Source organism: Enhydra lutris, unplaced genomic scaffold, assembly GCF_002288905.1.
Source record: "Enhydra lutris kenyoni isolate GAN:26980312 unplaced genomic scaffold, ASM228890v2 scaffoldscaffold5, whole genome shotgun sequence".
NCBI classification, from domain to species: Eukaryota; Metazoa; Chordata; class Mammalia; order Carnivora; family Mustelidae; genus Enhydra; species Enhydra lutris.
The window spans coordinates 52,560,805-52,583,010 of NW_019154089.1; the positions used below are offsets into that span (position 1 = coordinate 52,560,805).

General features: G+C 46.0%; 1 protein-coding gene across 1 annotated transcript in view; it reads left to right on the forward strand.

Annotated features, from left to right (window-relative positions):
• Positions 1-22,206, forward strand: part of LOC111141131 (A disintegrin and metalloproteinase with thrombospondin motifs 12-like) — a 291,198-nt gene that overhangs the window by 231,378 nt on the left and 37,614 nt on the right. The window contains exons 15-18 of the mRNA XM_022493477.1: positions 1,096-1,340; positions 3,098-3,236; positions 8,787-8,913; positions 16,092-16,302. Of these exons, the coding sequence (XP_022349185.1) occupies positions 1,096-1,340; positions 3,098-3,236; positions 8,787-8,913; positions 16,092-16,302 (722 nt within the window). The remainder of the gene's footprint in view (positions 1-1,095; positions 1,341-3,097; positions 3,237-8,786; positions 8,914-16,091; positions 16,303-22,206) is intronic.

Genomic DNA, 22,206 nt, shown 5'->3' on the forward strand with positions numbered 1-22,206 from the left:
AGAATGTTCCACTTAGAAAAGAAAAACAATTGAATATAGGAGTTGTGAGGGATGTTAGACATCTCACTGGAGCCCCTTCATGGTGCAGAGGACATTCAAAGAAGTTAAATAAGTCAGTGAACACCATAGAGCTCACTGAAGGTGATGCAGAAACTGGGGCTCACATGTTCTGACCCCCTTGCCCTGGCACGTTCGCATGCCATCCCCAAAGTCCGTGTTTTTTTCCATTCCATCGCACTGATGAGGTGATGGTTCTTAAGAAGCACAAATAGGATAAATGCCTGAAGTGCTTAGCACAGAGTCTGCCAAAGGGAAGAGAGCATTCTTTCCTTTTGTCCCCAGTATGTCTCCTGCCGTGACATCCAGTAAATGAGGGTAGGACAATAGCTCGATTTGATTATCATCTTTAAATGGATACCCTGTGTGCTTTGTCAGGAAAGTAGAATGTAAGTTCATATTTCAGCAAAACATAAAAAATAAGAAAAAAAAAACCGTTTAATGAATAGAATTGTCCAGCAATACAAAAAGCTGTGGTCAGAGCGGAGTTTCTCATCAGTAGCTATATTCAAGAGCACCAGGTGGCAGATGATCCAAGATTCCCTCAGGGATTCTCTTAATGAATTTAAGCTATGATTAGATTATTTCTAAGAGTCTGTCTTTAATTTGCAGGCAGTGGGGAATGCATGAGCAGAAGGGCATAGCCAATACAGGGTTCAAGAAGATTCATCTGATAGCCGCAACAAATGGGGAAGTAGAAATGCTAATGGGAAGCTAGTTAGGCTTGTATATTTTTGAACTATCAACTTAAAATCACAGAAAAGTCAATGCTGGATCAACCACAAACCCTTTAGAGTCAGGTCTGCCTTTATTTCACCTCTTCTCCCAAAACCGTGTGTACACCGAGTCACAGAGCTCCTGGGAATTCGGCTCCCAGCCAACCTCTTTAAAATTCCCCATGTCTAGTGCATCTGCACATTCCAGTGACCACCCAGGAGGAATGCAAGTGCTCAACAATGGAGATGAACGATGGGTCAGAAATAGTAGTGTTCAGCTAAGCCAGTGTGCCGCTTTCATTACTGTGTCTTTTCTCCTTAGGTTATGTTGACATCGGACTGATTCCAAAAGGAGCAAGGGACATACGGGTAATGGAACTTGAGGGAGCTGGAAACTTTTTGGCCATCAGGAGTGAAGACCCCCAAAAATATTACCTCAATGGAGGGTTCATTATCCAGTGGAATGGAAACTACAAGCTGGCGGGGACCACGTTCCAATACGACAGGAAAGGAGACCTAGAGAAGCTGATGGCCACGGGTCCTACCAATGAGTCGGTGTGGATCCAGGTAATGTGGAAGCAAAGGGAACTGCTCATAGGTATATTACTTAGGGTCTTTCTTTTCCAAGGTGTTTGCTATAAGACACTAATTAAGAACTTATAAAACTTCCTTTAACAAGGAGCAGGGAGGAAAGCAAGACATTACTTTGTGCTGTTAATCCTTTATTGCCTAGAAATTGCTAAAACCCTGAAAATGAAGTGCTGGGGCCCCGAAAGTCATCAGTTGGGAGTTTGGAGTTTGGCTTCCAGTATGATTGAAATAGGCTGTTTATTGGAGGGTGATTGTTTCTCAGTTGTAAAAAAGGTGCTGTCAGTTGATGTCCATCTGGCATGAGTTTCCAGGTAGCTTTCCGGCAGTGGTGTTGGACTGACATGGTTTTTTCATATGTTATCATGTGGTTGTTTGTAGGCAGGAGGTTTGATTTTGTGAAGCTCTTAGAGGAGAATGGGGTCATAAGGTAATATGTGCACCTTAAAGACATGGGTGATTCATCTTTCATGTTGGCAAGGAGCTGTAGACAAAGAGTGAAATCATCATAGCAGGAGAGATAAGGCGGGTTGGGGATGACCAGTGGTCCAAGAGAGAGTCATATCTAACCATATTCAGAAGTAAGAGAGACGTGATTCCAGAGGCAGAGATCAGAGCACTCACAAAAGCCAGAGATGAAGGCTTGACAGCTATGAGTTATAAATGTCTAGAAACCAGACATCTTACCCACAGGCGTGGTGAAGATTTCTATACAGGAATCCTGATCCCAAGGAGCATCCAATCCATCACCTGTAAGTTTAAGATGAAGCCATTTTAGACGTGTGGTAAGGGGCACCTGCGTGGCTCAGTCAGTTGAGTGTTTGACCCTTGGCTTCTGCTCAGGTTGTGATCTCAGAGACGTGAGATGGGTCCCACATCGGGTTCTGTGCTTAGCGTGGAGTCTGCCTGGGATTCTTTCCCTCTCCTTCTGCTCCTTGCCTGGCTCACATGCTTGCTCATTTCTTTCTCTCTCTAAAATAAGTAAATAAATAAAAGCTTTAAAAAGAAATAAATAAACATGTGATAAGTTGATTGCCTATGGGAGAGGGAAGTGAGGGAAGACCCCAAGTGTGGTATGACTTGGCTAAAGCCCATGACCATTTTTACCCCAGAACTATATGCTTTAAAGGAACTAACCAGCCTGAAAGCTGGAGAAGAGCATCATAAGACAACAGCAACAACAATGCTGAGCGTCAGTGTTTATAGAATGCTAGCTCCCTGACGGGCACTATTCTATTCATAGCGAATCACTGTACATTTATTTACTTACTCAACTCTCACAACACCCCTTTCAGTCATGCTGTTATCATCCTCACTTTGTTAATGGGGAAACTAAGGCACAAAGAGATTAAGTAACTTACCTGTAATCACCAATTTAGTAAGTTCACGAGGGTGCAAGTTGACCCACCAGTCTGTTGTTGGAAAAGACGCCACCCCATTCCCTCGAGCAGTTTCCTTAAGAGTAGACCTCCCTGGGAATTCAGCCAAGAAATAATCAAGTGGAGATGAGGTATAGGTAGATGTAGACATGGACATAGATAGATATAGATACAGAGAGATGTGTCGATGGGTGTGGAGGGGGAGGTGGTGATATGTTCATGTATTGGCATTTGCTCCAATGCATGCCTTCGTCACTACTTTAAGAGGATGGGCATTCTGTGGTGTTGTCACTAACCTGCGTTTTGTAGTATCAAGTCATGACAGGAATGTCACCCCCCCCCCGCTTTGCCTTTCAGCTTCTGTTCCAGGTGACTAATCCCGGCATCAAGTATGAGTACACAATCCGGAAAGATGGCCTTGACAATGATGTGGGGAAACTGGTGTACTTCTGGCGGTATGGCCATTGGACTGAGTGCAGTGTGACATGTGGGACAGGTAGGTGAAAGCTGCTGCGTCTGGAAGTCCTTGTCCTCTTCACAAAGGGCCATCCAGGGGTGCCCAGAGGTCTGTAGGCTTCCACAAACATGGCCCAGGGGCCTCTGTGGGAACAAATACGCTGGTCATGGTCTAAGGACAGAGGCAGTTTTCCCTTTATACCGTCCTTCATGGAAGGTTCTGTTTGAAAAAAGTGTTGTGTGTCTTGTTTTCTCTTGTTTTCAGCTTTATTGAGCTGTAAGCAACACTGATACTGTGTAAGTTTAAGGTTTACCACTGGGCGATTTGGTACACGTGTATATTATGAAATGTTTATCATGATAATGTCCCACGCCCACCATCGCACATAGTTACCTTTTTTGTGTGTGGTGAGGACGTTTAAGATCTGCTGTCTTAGCAACTTTCAAATATACAACACAGGATTACGTATGTTCTAAAAAGCAAAACAGAAAGATTGAAAAGCCTGGACGAGGACCTGATTTCTGCAAAAGTCAAACACCCCACCCAGAGGCGACCTATAAACATGGCCAAACCTGAACCGTAAGAAGCTCTCCTGACTCCCATCCACTGCTCTTTTTTCTGCTTCCAGTTTACCAAGTATTTGTATCTATAAGGAGAGTAGCTTTCTTATAAAATTAAGCATTGGAGAGATTCCTTGCTGTTAAGTATGTCAGGATGGAATAAGTTCTTTTTGTTTTTGTTTTTTTTTTTAAATATTTATTTATTTATGGGGGGGCAGGCAGAGGGAGAGGGAGAGAGAGAATCTTAAGCAGGATCCCCACTGAGCACAGACAAGGTGGGGCTTGATCTCACCACCCTGAGATCACAACCTGAGCGGAATCAAGAGTCAGATGCTTAACCAACTGAGCCACCCAGGAGCCCAGGATGGACTGATTTCTGCTGCCGGAACAAAGAAATCAAAATCTCAGGAATTCAACACAATGTGGATTTATTTCTAACCCATTCTAAGTCTGGTGCAGGTTGGGTGGCCCAGCTTCATCTCGGAGCTAAGACATCTGAAAGGAGTGGCTGCCAGTGTGCCCCGCAGGAGAAGAAAGAATTGGAAGAGGCAGACTGGCTTTTTTTTTTTTTTTTTTTAAGATTGTATTTATCTATTTGAGAGAGAAAGAGAGAGAGGGAGCATGAGCAGGGGGAGGGGCAGAGGGAGAGGGAGAAGCAGGCTCCCCACTGAGCAGGGAGCCCGATGTGGGACTCGATCCCAGGACCCCAGGATCATGACCTGGGCCGAAGGTGGATGTTTAACCAACTGAGCCACCCAGATGTCCCAGACTGGCTCTTATTAGGGGCTTTGGCCTGGTGGTGACACAGATGATTTCTGTTCATCTTTTGTTGGTTGGCCTTAGTCCTCTGGCTACAGCAACTGCAGAGAGAAGGCAGGAACTGTGGACAAGCGCAGGGACATCTGTGCAGCTCTCTCTGCTGCAGGCTAGATGCAATTCTCTGAGGCCTGGGAGGGAAGGGTCCAGGCCTGTCAGGTATGTGGGGCTCTTTACTCATTTGAGGGGCTTTAATTGTAGTACCAGGTGAGAAGGCCTCTGCCTTGGTCTCTCCTTTTGGATTGTGTCCAAGTCTGTTCTGGAACTTCCCGACTCGAGTCTGTCACTACTGCCTAGAAAGTTGGGCCCGAGTCAGCAATGGAGCCAAGGCAGTGAAAATGAAGGAGTGAATAGTTCAGAAGAACCCAATCTACTCCCCCATGGGCTTCTCACTCACATCCTGTGTCTCTGCACCCGTCATCCCCCTGCTCTCTCCCTGCCCCAGGAAGCAGTCCTGGAAAGAGGTCCAGCAACAGACACTGAGTCACCACCATCAACCTAATAAACAACGTTTGTATCACCAGCTTCTTTCTCTGCCTCCTTCAGTACAGAAACCAAGGGTTTGCCTCCAGAAATCTGGGGGATTGTGTTCATTTCAAAACGTGTGATGTTTCAAAAATCCGAAACCTCTGGAGATCCATTAGGGCCCAAGGTGGGATGTGTGGCAGCAGCCGGCCGTGGGGTTGGTGTCACTGGTGGGGTTTGTGTTGGTGGTGTTACCCCAGGGCTGCTGTGAGCATTTCTTTCCAGATGTCCCACCCCACTGCATGGGGGGGGGGGGGGCTGGGCTAGCCCAGGAGCTCAAGGAATTTAAGCAGAAGATCAGTTGGCGAAAACTAGTTCCCTGAGGAGCAGTTGCAAGGAAAATGAGGGCGTGAGGACTGGAGTCACCAATGCTTTTTCCAGAGCTCATTCCCATTTATCTCTTCTTTCCGTAAAGTATAGGGTTAGATGTAGGCTTAAATCATTTGTGCCGGGACACCAAGGAGGTTTGAAAACTGAGCCAGTCCAGATTGGGCAGGGGTCCCTCCACAAACAGGAGAACATCCCCCCTTTATGTTCCATGTGATGAATTCTTTGCACTACACGCAGCATTTCAGAGCATAGGAATACAACACAAATGGCTGATGTGTGCGGTCACCAGAAAGCAGACTGCTCTTAGCTAGGAAATGAAATGTCCTGATGTCCTGACCAGGTGTGAATCAGGCATTTAGTGTTGACACAGCCAGACCCTTGGCCTGCTTGGACGAATGTCATCCTGGTTGGTAAACCTTAATGTAAACTATCAGGGAGCCGTCAGTGTCCACGCGCTCACCCCAGTCTGGGTCCCACTGCCCGTTTGAGTGACGGTGAGCTCTTTTACTGTGATGGAGAAGAAAGACAGCATTTCTACTCTCATGCTATCAGACACAGAGGGCGAAAGGCTAACATTCCCCAGGGACACACATCGCTAAATATAGAGATGAAGACCGCGTGAAACACTAAATCAGTCAATGAAGTTTTATTTTCTTTGAATGAAAACTTTCTACGTCTTTAAAGTAAGTTAAATACTTTACTGGAAAATTAAAAGTAGAAAAATTCACCCCCTTGACACATGCCTATTTGTGCTTTGCTTTGTTGCCTTTCAGTATCCTTTTTTCTAGTCATGGACGTTTCTAGTTGTGTGCACGTGGATGTATTTACATATGTACACACCCGCCTTCACTGAACGTCATGACGTGGGTAACCTTTCCTAGCACTACTTGGTCTTCACAGCTATCATTGTTATGGATCATTTTTATATTTCCCTGGCAAGACGAAGCAAAATGTCTTTAGCCAATTCCCTGTAAACAGTGTTAATCTGTCATTGAAATGTCTAGGTTCAAAGAGTGTAAATATTATGGTAATATGAAGAAACTTACTACCATATTGATTCCCCTAGCAAAAGAGTTACAAACGGGTAGTAGCAATCACTTTGTTTTGTTTTGTTTGTATTGTTATTGTATTATTTTAGCTTTACACTTTGTCACTGAGAAGCGTGACGAATGTCCTGGGAAAATGGAGTCGTAACAACAAACTCCTGCATACCAGCCACTCAGCTTTCTTGGCTCTTACCATTACTCATGCTTATTTCAATTTTCCTGTTTAAAGAAAAGAAATTGCACATATATACGTGAAGACCAACTTCCCTGACTCTACTCCCTTTCCTCTTCCCCCGGTGCTAACTAGGGTCATGAAACCAGCACATATTATTTCCATGCATGTTGTTAAATACTTTTATTATACGCGTGAATAGCCATATACATTAAAAAATATTGTTTCTCAGGCATTTACACTTTCTATAAATAGTATCATACTCTATATATCAGTCATCGTCTTGCTGGTTTTACTCAGTACTGTGCTTTTGAGATTAAATCCACACTAATCAAAGTGGCTCTAGTACATTCGCTTGAATAGCTGCAAAATGTCCCATTTTGCAAATACACAGTTATTTATATGTTCCACTGTTTTGCAGTTATGCACATTTTTGTAATGGTATAATGACCACCTTTCCTCAATATCATGAAAGCTCAAAATAACCATGTACATTTGAGATAGGTGCGCATATCCCTGAAAAGCATGAGAATCACAGGGCACCTGGGTGGCTCAGTTGGTTAAGCCTCTGCCTTTGGCTCAGGTCATGATCCCAGGGTCCTGGGATGGAGCCCTGCATCAGGCTCCCTGCTCAGTGGGAAGTCAGCTTCTCCCTCTCCCTCTGCATCTCCCCCTGCTTATACGGTCTCACACTCTGTCAAATAAATAAATAAAATCTTAAAAAAAAAAAAGCATGAGAATCACAAATAGGGACACACATTCCACTCTGACACTGATGTGTGACCATACAGTGATGCTGAGAAGACAGCTCTCACTTCTTCAGAAAATCAGAGTCTGATACTTCCTTGACGATTTAAAAATAGCATTCATTTCAGTACGAGTCCATCTGGCTTCATCTGCTATAATTGTCAGGTAGGGTCAACCCGGTGAAGATATTGATCTCTAACAGTACCTGCAAGATTTTTTTAATATTTAGGACGTCATAAAAATAATAGAGATGTTTATTGAGATGGATTTAAGCATATGCTGTGGAATGAGGTTTATATAGTTTATCATATACATAAATATGTAGTATTTATCAGATAAATTACAAGTAATATATAGTGATATACACCATTAATTCCAAGGAGAAACTGACACACCACGATTAACTTTGCCCTCTGCATGTGACGATAATCTGCCTGGCCAGTCCATCTGTTCAGCTCGCTGCTGGTCCAGCACACTGTCCCATGGGATACTGTTAACATAGCAAGAGGGATTTTATGTAATAAATTGCGACCTCCTGCTACTTCTGGAGTCAGGAACATTGAACAAGGCACTTATCTCTGCTACTCATGGGAAGAAACAAGCCTTTTGGGATGACGTTTCCAACCTCTGAGAGTCACCTGACATTTTCATTTTAGGTTTTGACTTTAAGAATTTGCCAAACTACCCAAAGTTTTCATGTAATTCCTAAGTATCTAAGTCTCTCTCTTCTCTGCTCTACCATGGTGGGTACACACCAGTGTCTCTGGCTTCAACCACGTCAGCCTACATTCTGCTCACATTGTCTAAATGTCTCTACAGGTGCTCTTGTCTTTCCAGAGACTCCTTCCGTGTGCCATGAGAGTTCCTTTTATATGTCATGTCCCCCTGTTGACAGCTTTTTATTTATATAATGAAAGAAGCATAACACAGTCTATCAGTTGAGAAAGACTGAGTAGTTGAAAGGTTGCCCATCTCTCCAAAAAAAGCTCCTTACCATCTCTGTTCCTTTATTATACTAGGAACAATCGTGTTCTAACACCTGGTGATAATATCTGCTTTCGTTATTTAAATCTCACTTTGTTTTTTATTTGGCATATATGCACTTGTCTTGTTCTCCACAGCTAGGTTATAATCTATATATTAGATTATGTATCACTCTACCTATATTATCTATAGTCGTTCTCAAGCACAACCTCTTCCACCCACAGCCAGCTGCCATGTGGGTGGGTTAGAGAGCTCATTCCGCATGCACACTTTAAAAACCAGACACCTTACAGACAGCTTTCCCATCAGCCATAAGCATGATCACTTGACATGACCACAGGACTTCGCTTGACCCTAAGCATGTGGGCTCAGGATTTAATATGTGTGAACCCTTCTGCCCGACCCCCAGGTGTTCGCCGCCAGACTGCCCATTGCGTAAAGAAGGGCCACGGGATGGTGAAAGCTACATTTTGTGACCCAGAAACCCAGCCCAATGGGAGACAGAAGAAGTGCTATGAAAAGGATTGTCCACCCAGGTAAGCACTGAGAAGAATTAGGACTCTGTGTGTCTGCCTAGAATGATGTCTGATTGGGGCATCTGGGTGGCTCCTTTTGTTGAGCACCTGGCTCAGGTCATGATCTCAGAGTCGTGAGATCGAGCCCCAAGTTCAGCTCTGCAGTGGGTATGGAGCTTGCTTAAGATTCTCTTTCTCCATCTGTCCCGCCCCGCTTGTGCTTTCCCTGTCTCTAAAATAAAAACAAAACCCAAAAAACAAAGCATGATATCTGATTTAATAGTAAAGGCTTGTGAGGCTCTGTGCTTAGAATAAGTATAGGAAAACTCTTCAGGTTCCTGTGGCTTTGCTGTTGGAGCCCTAGGCAAGCTGTGTGTGAGAACGTCTTCTCCCCATTGAGCAAGATTCCTTATAAAGCTGGTGTGCTCTGTGTCTGCTTATTTGGTTAAGACTGTCTCAGAGCATTGTTGAAGAGAATACTATGTGGGTTCCCCCAAAAGTTCTTGAGCTAACAGTGTAGCTTTCCCAAGAGCACCATGTGGGGCCGCGATAGCGTCCCCTGTCAGATCACATGCCCATCTGCACGGAAGGCAGCCTGCAAGAGTGGCCTTCCTGGGCAGGCTTTCCCGGCGTCAGCGCTGTGGACATCCGGAGCTGGTAAGTCTTGGTTGGAGGGCTGTCCTGTGCATGGGAGGACGTTCAGCTGCACCCCTGGCCTGTATCTGCTTAGATGTTAGTAACAACTACCCCCGCCTTCCTCCGGGTTGTCACCACCAGTGATAGATTCCGACATTGCCCAGTGTCTTGTAGAGGACAGAAGCACCCTTGGTGGAGACCCAGCATTCTAGAGCTGTGCGTTCCCTGCGCCATATTGGTTCTAGATCCGGGATCCTGGAAGGTGGCTAGCCCGCTGCTCTGTGGGGCTCGCATGCTGCCTCATACTCCGTCTCCCTCAAGGTTAACGACCCTCTACCAGTAAATTCCTCTTGCGCTCCTGGGACGCACATGCCTGGGATCCTCGCCTCCCTTTTCAAAACCCTCTTAGATACCCTCAGATACCCTCTTAAAACCACAGCTGTTTCTTTCCAGACTCTAATTTTGTCCCTGGCTTTCCGATTCTCATTTTTATCGTATTACATACTCTCCCTCAGCCTGACTGTTGCCAGCAAATATTTATTAGGCTTCTGTTATTTCCCACGAGGGGCACAGTGGTGATTATAAGCATGTAACCATTACCATTTACTGAGTGCTGAGACACTGTGAGTCGGTGAAGGCTGGATATTCCATCTCCGTCCCTGGTTCCTCACAGAGCTCTTAAAACCTTTGGAACTGCCCAAGTGCTGTGTCTTGTTATGTGCAAACCAAGTGCCCAGGTGGCTGCCCTCCCCGCCCACCCCCCCCACAGCCTCAGGGTGAGAGAGCTGGCCACCTGGGGAACCTGTGACTAGAGGGTTTGAACTTGGCAGATCCCCGCCCCCCCACCTCCGGGGATGGCCAGGGGCTGGAGGTTGAGTTAATCACTAATGGCCAATGATTTCATCCAACATGCCTGTGCAGTAAAGCCTCCATTAAAAAAAAAACCGAAAACATAAACAAGCCCTAACTGGAGGGGAATGGACAGCATCCTGCTGGCCAGATACATGGGAGTGCTGGTGGGGGGGGGGGTACTATGCCCCCAAGAGGGTCTAGAAGCTCTGCCAATTTTCCCCTTGGACCCTGCCCTTTGCGTCTCTTCCATCTGGCTGGTCCTGAGTTGTATCCTTTTATAATAAACCAGTTTTCTAGTAAGTAAAAGGTTTTCTTGAGTTCCGTGAGCCACTCTAGCAAATTATCAAGCCCTTGGCAGGGATTGTGGGAACCCCTGATTCGTAGCCAGCTGGTGAGAAGCACAGGTCACAGGTGACCTCCTGGACGTGAAGAGCGGGGGATGAAGGCAGTGTCATGAGGCTGAGCCCTTGACCTGCCTGGTCTGCACTAACCCCAGTCAGTGAGGGTCAGAAGTGCTTGGTGTGCAAAACCCACATATTAGTTGAAACAGAAGTAATGTGAAAGTAGAGTAGAAAAAAACAGTGGGTTTTTGGGTTTTGTTTCTTTTAAAGAGAGAGCAGTAGAGGGGCAGAAAGAGGGAGAAGGAGAGAGAGAATCTTAAGCAGGCTCCCGGCCCAGCCCAGAGCCCAATGCAAGGCTCTATCTCATGACCCTGAGATCGTGACCTGAGCCCAAATTGAGAGTCAGACGCGTACCGACTGGGCCACCAAGGCGCTGTGGAAACAGTGGGGTTTTTCAGCACCGCCTTCACTTATGACGATGTTTTAGAGATACCTTATATCTTCTCTTTATTGTTCTCAACTACTCAGAAAAATAATTATTATTATGTCAGTTTCACGGAGAAAGAAATTTTCTTTACCTCACTCAGGACCATGCAACTAGTAGACAGCAGAGGCTCGAACCCAGGGCTGTTCGGCTCTAAGCCCGTCATCTCCGTTACATACCCCATACCCCCTCTCCCCCATCCAGGCTGTGTCTGAAGCAAAGCAAACTCTGTGCCAGGTGTGGTGGGAAGTTCTCGATGCAGACACTAACCTGCTGAGGCCAAGGTAGAGCTCCAGGGATGTGGGCTATGTACGAAAAAGCGACACTGTCAAAGAAGATTCTGATACCAGCTCTGGTTTTAGAACAGACACCAATCTGTTGCTGACATTTTCTTATTCCCCTGTGGCTGAAAACTTGGCCTCACTCTTTTCAGAATTCACCTTCCATAAGTGGGATTATCTTAGCTGTGTCCACACTCCAGCTGTAAGAATTTCTAGTTGGAGGTAACTTTATAGTAAGGGGTACCGGTGCGAGAGGGAGAAGGAGGTTGGGGCAAGAGTCCAGAGGTTGAAGGACTCTTGGGGAGGAGCTGAGCTGAGGGGGAAGCCCATGGACACGGAAGAGGAGCCTTGATGAAGGAATTCTTACATGATAGCCGCTGAGCTCTGTGGACTTGAAGCTGACCCTCAGTGCGGTCATGGGACAGGCTGGAAGGACGTCTCCCTCTTGGTCCCCGCAGCCTGCAAATGTGACCTCATTCCAAAGAAGGGTCTTCACAGGTGTTAAATTAAAGGGTCTTGAAATGGGGATATTATCAGCAATTATCCACTTGGCCCCAAATGTCATTGCAAGGGTCCTTAGAAGAAAGAGGCAGAGGGAAATTTCACACACACACACACACACACACACACACACACACACGGTGATAAGAAGAGAGAACAGATAGATTTGAAGACACTAGCCTTAGACACTGACAGGATGGTCCCCCTGGCCGAGGACCACCGGCACCCCCACAAACTGAAAGAGGCAAAGAACAGATCTTCTGTAGAGCCTGGGGGCTGGGGGAGCGTAGCCCCACTAGCAACTTGATTTTATCTTGCTGACTTTAGGACTCTAAGAAACCAGATTTGGCTTCTAGAACTGTAGGAAACCAGATTTTCATTTTAAGCCCCCATTTTTATGGTAATTTGTCATGGCAGTCCCAGGAAACTAATGCAGGCAGCTTAACTCAAAGGAAGAGGAGAGATGCCCCCACCCAGTGATAGACTTTGCAGAGCTGGGAAAACCATCGCCTAGAGGCTTCCTGGAAGACGTGGCCAAGGAATTTACGGACTGGCGCACCTCGGTCGCTTCCTGAGGAAGCTGGCCGCCAGGCAGGCAATCAGATGCATCTTCATGGGCGAGGCAAGCTGTTGAGGGACCAGCAGCCAGGCCTGAGGATCCCTCATCCAAAGCCGTGCCTCCTGGCCACTGTCCCCACGGTCCTTGCCCTCCTCAGGGCTTTGTAGTTAGTAGACATGTCCTCATCTCTTCGTTCTAAAAGCAGCATTGTAGGAACAAGGCAAGTGATACATTCACCCCCGGAGGCTGCCTAAGCTGAGGGATGGATGCAGGTTGTTGATTCGGAGCAAAATTCTCAAATGGACCCCTGACTCAGCCGCCTCTCCCACCATCAGCACTGAAGCCCTGGCAGTCAGAAAGGAAGGGCTGTGGCCATGGCCGCAGGTGGGCAAGGGACAGTCCCGGCCAGCACAGGTATGCCTTCCAGTGCCCAGATGCTCTCTTCAAGCTGAGTGTCAGTTTCGCAGCTGCGGTTTCTGCCATTCCTCATTGTGGAGCTTCAGGGGATGAAGATAGCCCATTCCGCTCCCCGACTTCTGCTCTTATATTGGAAACAATTCCCTGCAATTCCCTCCAAACAACTTGAAGATTATACTTACAGAGAGGGAAGCCTAAGCAATTGAACAAATCTTTTTAAATCATTGTCAACTGGTAGCATTTTTTGCTTCTTAAAGCCTCCCACTGTGTTGTTATGGTGACAATTGTTGATAGATCCACAGTCTGCAGTCTGTAGGACTTTTTTTTTTTAAGATTTTATTTACTTATTTGAGAGAGCACGATGGGGGGTGGGGTGGTGGGAGAGGCCATGGCAGAGGGAGAAGCAGACTCCCCGCTGAGCAGGGAGCCAGACATGGGGCTCCATCCCAGGACCTCTAGATCATGACCTGAGCTGAAATCAACTGCTTAACCGACTGAGCCACCCACGTGCCCTCACAGGACTCATACATTGTCATTGGGATGTTGAGACTGACTCCCATAGGGGGTCTCAAGAACAGTGCAAACCAATACAAGATCAGTTACCCAGTTGTGTGGGGAATGTCATCAGCATTTTGGTAAGATAAAGATCAATAGCAAAACCAGAACAAATCCAGGAAGGTTATTGCTAATTCTGTGCTAACTAAGCCAGAGCAGTTGTCTTGTTGGGGTGAGTGAACGGGCTGGGCTTTTGTCCTGCTGAGTTCTTTGCAGTACGTTGCCCTTCTCCCCAAAATCTCAGGGCATTTCAACAGCCTTCTGTCATGTCTCCTATAAATATAAAAACAGTATTCTGTTATACATCTCCTAAAAATCTAGCATTATGGCAGACATCAGAAAATGAGATGGACGACAGGAAACAACTTGACAGTAGTTCCTGAGCCCTGGGCTTGGAAGACCTTTGCTGATATTTAAATTGGGCCGGGGGGGGGGGGGTCTGTTTTCACTTTAAACTAGTGACAAACACAGCCCAGGAGACTGTGGAGGAAATTCTAGAATAAGAAAAAAAGGAGGTTCATTATCACTTTGTGATGACAGAGCTGGAAGCCTGATAGCAAGTAATTCGATAAATTATGCTTTTTTGGTCCATTCAGATTATTAAAGCCCTCCAGAATGACATGTTATATTTAGTAACGTGTCTGGCTTCCCCCGGACGTGTCAGCAGTAGAGTGAAGTGACTAGATTCATAATTACCGAAGTGGGCGTTCTGTTGCTCTCACATCTTGTGGTTCCAAAATCAGCTTTTTACCCACACAAGATAGCCAGATGATAAACACCAGGGCCTAAGGGAGTAACCATATGTGTTGTTATTACTTACTAAGTAAATGAATAACTCATCTTAATTACTTAATTATAGATGTTCAACACTGAAGAATAAATAAGTAATCTTCATAACTTAAAAATAACTTAAAAAGAATATGACAGAATCAAGGAATAACTTTTTTAAAAAATATTTTTTTTTAAAGATTTTATTTATTTATTTGTCAGAGAGAGAGAGGGAGAGAGAGCAAGCACAGGCAGACAGAATGGCAGGCAGAGGCAGAGGGAGAAGCAGGCTCCCTGATGAGCAAGGAGCCCGATGTGGGACTCGATCCCAGGACGCTGGGATCATTAAAAAATATTTTTAACCTGAGATTAAAAGTGTGAGACTCAAAACAAGTTTTACCCAGACAAATCCAGTACTTACTAAATGTAAATCATAGTACAAACTTTTGTCTCCTTCAAAATTCCATACTATCTCAAGGACAGAAGTCCTCCCCAAATTCAGGAATGAACGACTTCATGTGCTATACTATTGTCCCATAAGAAACAGAAGCATTCCGCACGGAGAGCCAAAGAAGTGGGCCATATGTTGCAACAGCGGTGAACCCAGACCACACTGGATCAGTACACTTGTTCTCTCTTCTGTGCTGGAGAAGATTTACACGGTGATGGAGAAGGGGAAACAGAGAGGGCTCCCTGCCACTTTCTGTGTAGCCACACAGTCTGCCTCTTAGAATCGGGAGTACGGGGGCACCTGGGTGGCTCAGTGGGTTAAGCCACTGCCTTCGGCTCAGGTCATGATCTCAGGGTCCTGGGATCGAGTCCCGTATCGGGCTCTCTGCTCGGCCAGGAGCCTGCTTCCCTCTCTCTCTGTCTCTGCCTGCCTCTCCATCTACTTGTGATTTCTCTCTGTCAAATAAATAAATAAATAATCTTAAAAAAAAAAAAAAAAAAAGAATCGGGAGTACGTCATCCAGGATAAGGGGGTAGAGAAAGAGCTCATGTTCCTGTTTGTCCACAGTGAATCCAGAGTATTCACTTAGCAAACCATGTCAACACTTTGACTTGTCAAGAATGGCTGACAAGTAAGAAATTATTTTGTTTCTTCTTTTTCTCCTGCTTTCTTATCAAAGGGACCTTTGATAAGAATGCTACTAGTAGTAGGTACACTGAAGGTAATGGGGAGAATGAAGGCAGTGCCTCTGACTGACCGTCTCCTGAGTAACTGAAAATCACTGATTGTTTCTTTACCGGCTTCACAGCAGAACAGAAAAACATTCAGTGAGGAGCCAGGGGACCTAAATTCTATGATATTCTTTTACTCGCTAGCAACCGTCAAAATAACAACATGTAAATTACAGGTGATCAGGTTCTGTTATGTGTCAGGCTCTGTACTGAGCACTATGTATAAGTCTGGTATTTTGTTTCATCTGCAGCACTCATAGAAACTCTGTATTGTTGTACCCATTTAACAGATGAGTAAAGTAAGGCTTAAACTTGCTTGACATGTTACTATAGAAAACTGGACCTCAGTGTTTTTGACTGCAAAAGGAGAGGGCTTTTTTTTCCCCCCCACTCGGAGGCATTCTTAGGTAGCATCTCCTCCTGCAAGGGGCTCTGCTGGACTGGAGCTGTGATTGGATGAGCCAGCTGTGGCCCTGTCTCCTCCTCTAGCTGGCTGGAATGTCTCCAAGGACCCCCCACCCATCCCTGCCAGCTCTGTGACCTGCACTTCCACTCCCACTTCCTCTTTCCAGAGGCTGGACTGAATATGTCTAAATGCTTTTGGTGTCCTTGTGTGTCTGCAGGTGGTGGGCCGGGGAGTGGGAAGCATGCTCAGCCACGTGTGGGCCCCATGGAGAGAAGAAGCGGACAGTGCTGTGTGTCCAGACCACGGGCTCTGATGAGCAGGCTCTCCCCACTAAAGACTGCCAGCACCTCCTGAAGCCCAAGACCCTCATTTCCTGCAACAGAGACATCTTGTGTCCGTCAGACTGGACGGTAGGCAACTGGAGTGAGGTGAGTGTCATCACCCCCCGCCTCTTCGTTAACCAGTCCAGAGCAGCTCTAGAGAAACTTGAGCAGTGGCCGGTGTCTGCCACCTCTGGCCTGTTCCCTGCATTTCCCCAGGGCCTTGTATCTGATGTGGTTTATTTTCTCTTCTTACGGGATTTGCTTCTCTCTTATCCAGGAGTCAGATACTTGCCAGGGGTGAGCTGGATCCCATTTGCACAGGCTCGCAACAGCTAACTGGCACATCGTCAGGGGTTTTGCAGTCCCGTTGTTAAGCCACTGGTTGCAAATCGGGACTCTCCCACCCACCCCAAGAGCTAGTTTGTTAAACGCTTACATTTCTGTTTCCCTGAAACTGTGATAGTTAAAACCGGAGGAGTGTCGCTCTAATTATAGAGGGATAGGCGGTGTACCAGACTTGAAGAAGCCCCTCAAATCATCTGTCTGTTCGGCATGGGGCAAGGCCAGACCTGACCGAGGTTTAGAGCACATACTGTGATTTGCCGCATAAATTCCAAATCAGTGTTGTTCCATTTTGCCAAAATTAATCTGATCAAATCCTCTAAGTATACTTAGAAATCAGTGGGCTAGAAAGTCACGAAAAGCTCCCAGGCTTCATTTTTCTTTAGGTCACCATGGAACCTGGTCCTGTCATGCCTGTTGCTCCCAGAGTCTGGAGTAGAAGTGGAGACCTTTTTTCTCCAAAGGTCCTGGAGTCTCCAGGGCCTTGCTCTGTTTCCCTGTGCACACTGCAGTTCAGTGACCTCAGGAATGACAAAAATACATGATTTTTTAAACTAACAGTCCAGACTTTATGGGTGGTTGCTGACTTCTGCTGAGCTCCCTCAGAAAGCCCTGTCCCTTTTGGTAATAATGCAGTCACTGACAAGAATGTCGCAGGAACTCCTCTTAGGACTCACCGTCAAATAAATAGAAAATACTTGATTCAGGAGAATGAAGGAAGTACTCTCTGTACTAACAAAGGTACTCTGAAGTATTCTGTGAAGAAGAATCTGAATGTTCGTATGAGCAAAGGTGCGATTTCTGAAGTTGTTTGAGAGCAGAAAACACTCATGTGCATACAGCAGCTGTGATGACCTTATTTCCAGAACTTTATTTCATTAGCTCACAGTCACAGTTTGGGTTTATTTAGCTTCTAAATCTGCTGCAGAATACTCTCTTGGGCATCGAGGTGAAAAGAAAAAGAAAATGGCAAGTATGGTTCTTGTGTTGTAAGAACTCTCTGCCAAATGGGACAGATGGGACCAAAAAACGAACGAATGAAAGAAAAAAAGGAAGAAGAGAAAGAGAGATGAATAAATGCAAAGAAAACATACCTGCAAACTAATAGTGTACTATGAGTCTGTGCACATATCAGCAATGGAGCTGATCCTGGGAGGGGACCATGAGAGCCTATGGCTGGCCTGGCCTGTTAGGTCCCTGCCAGCCTGGACTGCTGTAAATTCCAGTGTTGTCAAAATCAGCCTGGATGAGATATCGGGACTGGTCCATTACATCTGTTTACCAGGAATGTCTGGGCTTCTTCTGAAGCGGTCCATAATTCTTGTCAAGTAGAATTTACTAATCGCCAGATTCTTCGTGCTTTTTTAAAGGACTACAATTACATATTTGGCTGAGAAGTTCTTCTTATTGTGCTCATGTGTATGGGGAACAAAGTGACTTGCCTTAACTGGAGAACAAGGGACCAAAAAGTTGGCAGGATGTGATAAGTCCTTGGGTCTGTGGTCCCAAATCCAGGCCGTTGTGTAGCGTACCATGAACAGACATGGGGTTCAGTTTCTGGCTTCCACTGGATGGAGTTGAGCCAAAAGGCTGAGCCCCGGGATGCTGTCATGAGAGGTGTTTTTAGTTAAATCAACATCGAAATATTCATCCAGTGGATCTCCCTTTCTTCCCTCTGCTATCTCATTGATGTCTGTCCATCTGAGCCCCCTAATGAGCTTTCCTGGACTATGAGGAAAATGTCTTTGACATTCTAACTAGGGCCAGATACATTTTCTTTTTTCCTTTTTTAAGATTTTATCTATTTATTTGACAGACAGAGATCACAAGTAGGCAGAGAGGCAGGCAGAGAGAGAGGAGGAAGCAGGCTCCCTGCTGAGCAGAGAGCCCGATGCGGGGCTCAATCCCAGAACCCCGAGATCATGACCTGAGCTGAAGGCAGAGGCTTTAACCCACTGAGCCACCCAGGCGCCCCACAGATACATTTTTGAGAGAGATGATGCAGGGCTGTCTTCTTACTATCATAGTATTTATGGTCTGGATCTTGTCTTGAGATTGGCATTAACTGATGTAGGGTATAGTGCGCCAAGTGATACCTCATGATTTGGTCTGCACTGGGCTGTCTGGGTCACTCTGGGTGTTGGAAGCGAGGAGGTAACTGGGCTAAAAGATCTAAGAACTGTGAGGCTCCTGCAGAGTCTTCCTCCCCGGGCCGACTTCCCTTCCTTGCCAGGACACCTCTGCCAAGCCAAGCAATGGGAGAAGGGTGAGCTCAGCTGTGCCAGGCTTCATGCTCATCCCTGACCCAGCGAGAGGTAGGACTTAGCGAGAGTTGGGGGCCTTTCTGCCGCTCTGACCAGCCCCTCCCTCTCTTCTACCCCCAATCTCAGATTTCACCAAGAATCTTGCCCTGTTTCTACCCAGCCTACTTTCTAGGCTTGGAGGGTAAAGAAGGAGCCTCAATCTGTTGTAAAGAGAGTATCAGAATTTCTGAGGCCCCCATTTTTGTTAGGTATACTGCTTCAGTGACATGCCTTGTCTGGGGGCAAAGGGCATGCATGGTTTTGGGGAATGGGTCCCTGGGTTCAAATCCTGGCTCTGCCACTTAACTAGATGTGTGACTTTATCTCTTTGTGGTTCTTTTTAGTTTTCTGTGGCTTGTTTTCTCCATCCATGAGACAGGACTAACAGCAGTACTTAGACTTAAGAGAAGCTATGGGAGTGAGTTAATAGTTCCAAACTTCTTACTAGAACAGTGCCTGGGACATAGCAAGATGTAGATGCACTCATTTCCTAGCAGAGTAAATAGGTTGGAATAACAACATCATCTATCATTTGTTGAGTGTTTTTCACATTATACGGTTCGTCTCATCTAACACTAAAGATAACTCCGTAAGGTTGATATTGTTCGTAAATTCCCCTGTTAGTCCTGGTAGTTAGGCTAATAGATTTAGTGGGAGAGGAATTTTCCTAGGTTTTCTAGCCCTGGCAATCCCAAATAGTGGGGCCTGAGCTAGTGTTGACCATACCCCCCAAGCCTTTTCTCATTTATAAAGACAGGGTTAATGTGAGGCTTGAAGATAATCCACAGAAGCTCTTTGCATGGTGCCCGCAAATAGTGAGTATTAGCTAAATGGTAACTTCCTTCTCAAGCCAAGAAGACAAGTGTTTGTCTTCTACACTACCCTGATTTTCTAAGCCTTATTCAGTCGCTGGCACCCAGATACCCTGAGAGATTTGGTCTCTGCCCCTCTGCATTTTCATCTAGACCCTCACCTCAAGCTCAGGGCCATTTTCTACATGGAGCAGCGGAAGTACAAGACTTGGGTCCACGGTCTACAAATGTTTGACACATAACGAAGAGGCAAATGTATGTATAAAAATAAAGGACACAGCAAAATCATAAGTCAATATTGAATTACATATTAATGGCAGATACTTACTGGATACTTAACTGGTATTAGTATTAAATACTCCCATAGGTATTAATACCCTTGGGTGGCGACTCACAGATAACGCCTGCAGACCGAAGGAGGACGGAGCAGGAAGGTGAGGAGATGTCTCTGAGTCGTTTACCTGTGGTACTCCCCAGTATGAGTTAAGGTCCAAGGCACTTTTGTGGTGTTGGATGCCTGATATTAGAGCCTCGACCACCTCCTCTTGTGGCAGGGATGTCTGGAAGTGCCAACATCTCAGTTCTTCTCAGATGTCAGCAGCCTGTGTTTTGCCAGGTTTCCTGGAAAACACACAGAGGTGACCTCTTCTGACTCAACTACTCACAGAAAACCAGTTGGGGACCATGCTGATTCTCTTCCTGTCTGATGTTTTTTTAAGTTAGGGTACTGTATTAGTTTGCTAGGGCTGTCATGACAGAGAACCACAAATGGGGTGGTTTAGACAACAGAAACTTATTGTCTCACAGCTCTGGAGGCCAGAAGTCCAAGATTGAGGTACTGGCCAAATTGGTTCCTTCTCGAGGCTGTGAGGGACAATCTGTTCCATGCCTTCTGGCTTCTGGTGGCCTTTGGTTTCCTTGGCTTATAGATGTTGACATCCTGATCTCTGCTTTCATCTTCAGTGGTTTTGTCCCTATTTATGTGTCTCCGTATCTGAATTTCCCCAGTGGTCGTATTGGATAAGGACCCACCTGGGGACCTCATTTTAACTTGATTACCGCTGTAAAGGCACCATCTCCACATAAGTCTCCATTCTGAGGTATCGGGGGAGCGGCTAGGCAGGGGTTAGAAGTCCAGTATATCTCTTTGGGGGGAACACAGTTCAACCCATAATAGCCACCTATGTGTTTCAGGTTACTTTCAAAGCTGGTTTTAGCATGAGATCCAATCATTCATTTATGAATTCCCGAGACTGTACAATAAATGTCTTTATGCCAAAGCACTAGCTAGTTCTCTCCTCGTCCCTTTAGCTGGAACTCTGTGATGAGCCCCGACTGTATTTTTGAATAAACTGTTAGCACCGCAGCTCCCAGCCCTTTGTGAGCTCCCCTCCCCAACAGGGCGCCTTAGGTGGGTGGCTTGACTCATTTAAGCAGCAGCCCTCTGTCTCAGTGGGCTCCCCACAGGTGACAGGTGAGAGCACGATGACCCCCAGGGAGGACAGTAACAGACTGATGAGCTGCCGGCCCCGTGCACAGTTCAAAATTATAAGGTAAGGACACGAAGTCATCACAGCAGATACTGGCTTTGAGAGTCCCGAAACCACCAGTCGAGATGAGAGATGAGCTCTGCGGGTGGCGGCGTGCCCAGTGTTTATCTCATCCAGGGGGCTTGACAGCTCCCAGGGAGATAATCACAGCTGGAAGATGTCTTGGAAGGAGCATGGGGCTGAGTACAAAACAGTGCTGTGCGTTCCCACGTGACTATGAGAAAAGGCAACTTCCTTTTTAGGCCACTATACTTGGTAGACGGTTAACACTGTCCTGCTGGGCACGATATGCCCCAGGCCTAACGAGTGGCATCCCTGGGCTACCTGGAAGCCTCTGGGTCTGTGGGTGAGGAAAGCGGGTGGGGACAAAAGGTAGGTGTGCCTGGGAACATAAGAACTGCTCCCAGACCCCGGGCTCCGTTAAGGACGTTGTGAGTCACCATTTGGAGAAGCTGCCTGTAGTTGGAGACCATCTGCTTTTTTGAGAGAAGCTAAAAATCTGGAATTTTAATATGCAATCTGCTAATTTTTAGGTGTTGGCTACTAATTCAGTGTTTGTATTTCATCTGTCTGCTTGTTTAAGATTGAGCAAGCCAGGGTGCCTGGGTAGCTCAGCCGCTGAAGCATCCAACTCTTGATTTTAGCTCAGATCATGATCTCAGGGTCATGAGGTCGAGTCCCGCAGCAGGCTCCGTGCTGGGCATGGAGCCTATTTGGAACTCTCTCTCTCCTTCCCCCTCCACCTCTCCCTGCCACCGTTTTTTTAAAAAAAGAAAGAAAGAGACAAAAAAGATTGAGCAGGCCAAAGAATTAATGTCTGTGGGTCAAATTTGGTCCTGAAGCTGCCACTTTGGATCTCTGTTCTAGAATAATCTTCCGTTTTAAAAAACTTAATGTATCGAACTAAACAACCAGTTAGCTTTTATGTACTCCTGTTTTATTCTTTTACGTTGAACAAATTTACACAGTAGTAAATAAGGTTATTTAATACTTGTAATTTAT